Raw genomic sequence first — 6486 nt, forward strand, 5'->3', positions numbered from 1 at the left:
GGGAGAGGGAGAGGGAGAGGGAGAGAGGGAGTGTGAGTACAGGTACCTTCTTTCTCACTCTCCTTTTTTAAGAGTGTGTGTGTGTGTGTGTGAGTGTGTGTGTTTGTGTGTGTGTGTGTACAGGTACCTACAAAGGCCAGAAGAGGGTGCTGAATCCCCTGAAGCTGACATTACAGTAAGCTGCCCTTTGTGGTCCTGAGATCTGAACTCTAATCCTCTATAAGGCATCTATCTAGCCCTGGCCTAGAGTCTCTAAAGACCACCCCAGGCAGGATCAGATGCTGCATAGTAGCTATCTCCCCCTGTGTCCCCTTTCCTCTTGTGTCCTCAACTCCTGCTTCCAGGTGTCCTCACATCAAGACCAGTGTTCTATAATATAAGCATGCCCACTCACCTTCTTTGTGGGCATCTTCAGTTTCAAAAACTCAGCCTCCCTGCAGAGCACATGCCAGGGTGCGTGGATCTTCACAAACCCGACACCATGGATTTTGGTCTAGAGAGAGAAAAGGGGCTACTAGTGTGTTTGGCAACTAGACCCCCTTTCCACCTTGGTACCCAGCTGATGATGCGTGGCTGCCTAGCCCCATGACAGTACTTAGCAAGGCTAGGGACCTTCCAAATAGCACTTTATGCAAGAATCCAGGAGACTCCAGGTCACAGCCAGGGGGACTCTTAAGGGTATAAAACACTTGGGAAGTTTTCAGGGGTTAAGTGAGAACCCCTCAATGCCTAGCAACAACAGAGGACCATTCATGATTCCAGGTCCACACTCCTCAGCCTTAAGTGGGGCCTCTCAGAGCTCACTGAAAAGTTACTCCCGGGGGGGGGGGGGGGGGAGTCATGCACTCCTCTCTCAATGCTTGTAGCCTAATTCCAATTTCTCTGTATATCTATGACCTTTATCCTTGAAGTGGTGACAGCCTGACACAGGGACATCAAGAGTTCAAGTCTAGTGCTGTTTAGACTTGGGACAAGTGTGATGGTTATTTTTGTCAATTTGACACAATATAACATCATGCTGGGCCATGGACATGTTTCCATGATAGACTGTCTTAATGTACTGGAAGACCTGCCAACTGTGGGTGGCACCATTCTCTGGGCATGGGATCCTAGACTGTATAAGAATGGGAAAAGTGGGCTGGCGAGATGGCTCAGCAGGTAAGAGCACTGACTGCTCTTGCGAAGTTCCTGAGTTCAAATCCTAGCAACCACATGGTGGCTCACAACCAACCATAATGAGATCTGACGCCCTCTTCTGGTGCATCTGAAGACAGCTACAGTGTGCTTATGTATAATAATAAGTAAATCAAGGCTCACAACCATCTGTACAGCTACAGTGTAATCATATACATAAAATAAATAAATAAATAGATCTTTTTAAAAAAAGAGTGGGTAAAGTAAGCTTAGTGTAAGTGCATATGCATTAACTTACTGCTCTCGGTTGTGAAGGCTATCAGCTGCTTCCAGTTCCTGTTGCCTACAAGGATGAACTGCAACCTGGAGCTGGGAGCTAAATGAACCTATAAGCTTTCGTGAGGGTATTTTACCACCACAAGCCATGTCTCTCTGTTGAGTGACAGGAAGGGAACCTAAGGGCTACAAACTGGCAACCACATTAATGGCCTCACAAGAACTGATTTCTACCACCAGCTGGAGAAGAAAAGTGTCACTTCACATGGGACACTTAAGTTTGTGGAGAAGTCCCTTTAGCCTACCAGATCTTGGTTAGCAGAGTCCACCTAATTCAGACCCAAGCTGTGTTTCCCCAAAGACAGCAGTGCCATGCCTGGCCCCTGGTTCTCTATAGACACATGTCCCTTGGAAAAGGCCCTTTATCAAGAGTCAACAGGTGACTACACAGTCACACAAACATGCAGGACATTGCCTAAATCTTTCCCAAGACCTGGAAGGCTGGAGTCCTGCCTGGGGTCTATAGGGTCCACAGTTCTGAGACCTGAAGGAGTTGGTCATGGTGTACAGAGCATCCAGTGTGGCCTGCCCACCTCAGGACCAAAGGTGGAGTGAGGTGGCCCAGCCCAAAGATGTACTGCAAGCTGCATAACTGCAAAAAGAAATGGGCCAATGTCATCTGAAAAAAAACATTCTGGGATGCTGAAGCAGGATTGTTTCTAAGGCTCTTATGCTGGGTTACATAATGAGTTTCAATCAACCAACCAATCAATTGACCAAAATAACTGGACATCTGACAAGGGGGAGGAAGTAAGTATGCTTGTCCAGTGCTAACGCCATGAAGTTGGTGCTTCTGGGAGCTGACACAGCAGTGCAACGCTCCCACCTGGCACAAAGAGGTAGATCACAATGGAGATGTAGTAAAGTTGGTGGAATGCTCGCCTAGCATGCATGAGGCACTGGGTTCAAGCTCCAGTTCCCCATAAACTGGGTGCAGTGTTGTATGTCTGTAATCTCAGCGCTCCAGAGGTAGAGGCAGGAGATCAGAAGTTCAAGGTCATCTGCAGCCTCATGGGGAATACCAGGCCAGCATGGGCTTTTTGAGACTCCCTTACAAACAAGAAAGTTCGGGCCAGAGCTCAGGGATGGAAGGTTTTGGCCACAGGCCTGCTCTTCCTCTGTGAAGAGACACATCTCATTCCAGAATACAGAAGATACCCCAGAGTCTTAGGATGGAAATCCCTGGTCCTTCTGTGCCCCTGGTGCAGGTAGGTTGGGCTTGGGGGGCTGGGGTCAGAATCCTGCTCAGTCTGAATGGTCTATGGCAAGTGTCTTAACCTCCCCAGACTGTGCGCCCTCACCTATAAAGCAGATGATATGAGATCTGGTTTGAAGACAGACAGGGCTCTGGTGCCCTCAGCAGTTGAACCACAGCCTTGGGCCTATAGGCAAAGTCAATACAAGGGACTGAAGAAGCGAAGTACAGCTTCAGCCTGGCTCTGATGCAGAATAGGCCATGCCGGCTTTGGCCAGCCCTGGTGACTCACAGGCTGATGTCATGGGACATCCCTGATTCAGGGGAGATATTCGTTGTCTCACAAGTGGTGGAGGCTAGCTTTTCCACTACAAACCCAAATTCATCTCTGTGTAGTGGTTGCCCGCACGCAAAGACCCAAAATATTCTTTGCAGTCCCAGCATCCCTGGGAAAGAGGGCCCTGCTGATGTGAGCACTCGGGTCTCTCCCAAGGAAACATCTGGTTGGTGAATGGGGTCGTGGGACCCATTTAGCAAAAACACACTAAGATGTTAAAAAACAAAACAAAACAAAACCGTGGTACCCTGCCTGACCACAGCACGCCCACAGTAGGAGGAGTCTGGGGCATGGCCAGGTCCCTTCAGCCACAGCCAAAGGCTGCAAAAGACTAAGGTCTATCCCTACTCCTAAACCCTGAGCTACTACATTTGAAACCACAAACTCATGGGCATGAGGCAGGGAGGGCACAGCCTAGCTATGCCACAGGGGCCTGTGAGGAGTCAGGTCCCCAAGAAGTCTCCATCCAGAGGAAAGGTAAGGTCAATTCAATTAGAGCTCAGCTGAGGAATTGTAGACTTCTCTCCTGAGTTCCAAATAAAAGAACTTTGAGTTGGCTAGAAATGGTTCTAGAACCATCTTTACAGAAGAAGCCAGGTATGGTAGCTCATTCCTACCATCCTGCCACTTGAGAGATTAAAGCAGAGTTCAAGAGGTATCCTGTGGTGCCAGCCTGGGCTACACACTGACTTCTAGGTCACCCTGGGCTACATTGTGAGACTGTCTCAACAAACAAACAAACAAACACAGAAAGAAAACTGAACTAGAACTTTGAACAGGCAGGTGGCACAAGTCCATAACCCCTGGCAAGTCAGGAGTTCAAAGCCAGCTTCACCAACATAGTAGGGTCAAAGCTAGCCATGAGATTCCATCTCAAAATAAAAAAATAAATAAATACATAAAAGAAGAAAGAGGAAGAAGAAGAGGAGGAGGAGGAGGAGGAGGAAAGAAAAGGACAGGGGTGGGAGGCTCCATGAAGGGTTCACACGGCTGAGGGCACCAAGTCACCACCCCATCCTTGTGCCTGGAGGCCTGTGTACCAGTCACTCAAGATAATAATGGCAAACTACACCTACCACCCATCTGCTGCCCTGATTCCCACCTGCCTTTCCTGCTAGCAATGGCTGCCTGCACAAGTATGAACTTGAGACAGATGGCTCTGCTTCTGTGTGCCCCTAGGATGGTTGCCTGCACATGGGACAGAGTATTCAAAGAGTAAGTGCTAGAGGAACAGGAGGAGCCTGCCTTTAGTAAGCACCTACTGTATACCAGATGGGGACAGCCCCAGCATCTGGCCCCGTTCTCTCTCCGTCTCCCTCTTCCTTCTCTCCCTCCCTCCCTCCCTCCCTCCCTCCCTCCTTTTCTCCCTCCCTCCCTCCCTCTCTTCCTCTCTCTCTCTCCCCTCTCCCTCCCTCCCCCCCCCTCTCAGACCTCCTGGTCTGTTTCAGTGTACCCCTGTGGGTGATGAGCGGCTGGAAAGGTCTGTAGACACTTGATCCAGATGTTTGAGCAGCAGGTGTGGCATGGGAACTCAACCTGATGCTCCCTTGTCATGCTCATGCTGCTCTTCCACCCACACAGCTCCCAGAGGGTGAGGCATGGCCCATGGGGCTGGGATATGTTGTCACTAGTGTGGGGCCTGGGTGGGGAAGCCTTGCACGCTAACTGGCAAGCTCACAGTGTGGGGACTGCTGGCCATGTTCACAGTGTTAGGGAGACTTGGAGTCCTCGGCAAGAGTAGGTTTGGGAGCAAGGATGCCTATCTACCTTTAGGGCTATCCTCTTAATGCTTTCCTCAGATTTAAGCCTTGGGCACTGGAGGGCCGTGGACTGGGTCTCAGTGAGTGGATGAGGCTCAGTTGTCCTTTGTCAAAATGTGGCAGGGACAGGCCCTGCATGTTCTTCTCTCTAGTCCTGGGCCTGAGGCTTTCCGGATGACAGAGATATCAGCAGGTAGATCCAGTCACACCTTTGCTGCCATTGAAGGTGGAGCCACCCCCCAACCCCCCGGGGCAACCCTCCATGAAAAACAAAAAATGCTGGCTACAATCAGGGGGAAAAAAATCAATGCACCATTTTCAAGATTCTGCGCAGCTGCAACCAGTACAGAGCCGTGGCATAACAGCAAATGCAGATCCAGAGAGGACACTAGAACCATGTCTTCAGAGAGTGGTGACATCCACCGTGTGGTGGCGACCAGGCCTGGCTTGAACTGGCTTCAATAGCCACCCAGCCTTGGTGGGAAGGAACAGCACTGGGTCCCCTTTCATGAGCCCTACAGAAGAACAGTATTCTTCTTCTGACACCAGGGCAGTAGGTTGGTGGCTGATAGAGAACTTGAAGGTGCAGGAGGATTTAAACCCCAGGAACGGGCAGACATCATCAAATACCCCACACTCCTGTGAGCACGTCTGCTCTTCTGAGTTCCCTTGAGAAGCATGGAGAAGGAAACTGAGAGAGAGAAGAGGAGGGCTAACGAGGACTAAGAACACCCACGAAGGTGTGATGGCTTCAGCTGTCATTGTGACCTTGGGGACAAGCCCTGGGAACGCTACAGGGTTTCAGGAGGTCCTGGATGGGCACAAAAGCAGCTGAGCTCACTGGTTTTAAACAACCCAGGGACACGGCCAGGGAGAACCAGCAAGTGACAGAGACAGAAGCCAGTGCTCTTGGCTGGAGAGCATGAGCTCATTAGATGGATGACAGACAGGTCAGCCCTGCTCACCTCAATTACAGACATAAACTTCAAGACAGGAAGGCCTCGAAAGGACAGGAAACTATTAAAAAGTGACACGGCCAACTCGGGGAAGAACCAAACAGAATGTCTAGAAATTTAAAAGACTCATACTGAGAACTAGAATCTTGACATGGTGTTGGCAAACAGAGCCCCCAAAGAAAGCAGGATTACAGGGCGGGTGTGGGCCGGAGGTATCCAAAAGGGCCTGGGGACATTTGCTTACTTCCACAGGGTGCTTCTGGGCTGTGGCCTACCTCAAGCTTTCCAACTAACAGCTGCCGCCAGAGTTCCTGGCAGACTCCTCCAGGCCTGGCCAAAGAGAGGGCTGAGAGGGCAGCCACAGTGGAACTAGGTTCACCTGAAGCCATCTGCCTCCCTTAGCCTAGAGTGAGGTGTATAGTCAGGTGGGAAGGGCTGGGGAGACTCAGTCAGGGAAGTGGTTTCAGGAGGACCTGAGTTTGATCCTTGGAACCCATACGGTGGAGCATGGTAGCTGACCCCTTGCGATCCTACTGCTGGGGAAGCAGAGGCAAAAGGATCCCTAGGGGCTGCTCAGCTAGGCTAGCCTAACCAGCGAGCCAACAAGAGACCCTGTGTCAAAGAACAAAGGGAAAAGCACCTAGGCATGACAGCTAAAGCTCTCTTCTGGCTTTCATACGCATGCATGCACACAAACATGACTACACACACACACAGAGAGAGAGAGAGAGAGAGAGAGAGAGAGAGAGAGAGAGAGAGAGAGAGAGA

The 6486-nt window shown here is 50.5% G+C and overlaps 1 protein-coding gene across 6 annotated transcripts in view; it reads right to left on the reverse strand.

The window, feature by feature from the left end:
• The window catches only part of Ano1 (anoctamin 1), a 157354-nt gene that overhangs the window by 69942 nt on the left and 80926 nt on the right, over positions 1-6486 (reverse strand). For all 6 annotated transcript variants that reach the window (XM_031389046.1, XM_031389043.1, XM_031389042.1 and 3 more), the window contains one exon: positions 395-493. In XM_031389046.1, coding sequence (XP_031244906.1) covers positions 395-493 — 99 coding nt within the window. The remainder of the gene's footprint in view (positions 1-394; positions 494-6486) is intronic.

This window comes from Mastomys coucha, unplaced genomic scaffold (genome assembly GCF_008632895.1).
Source record: "Mastomys coucha isolate ucsf_1 unplaced genomic scaffold, UCSF_Mcou_1 pScaffold21, whole genome shotgun sequence".
Classification (NCBI taxonomy): domain Eukaryota; kingdom Metazoa; phylum Chordata; class Mammalia; order Rodentia; family Muridae; genus Mastomys; species Mastomys coucha.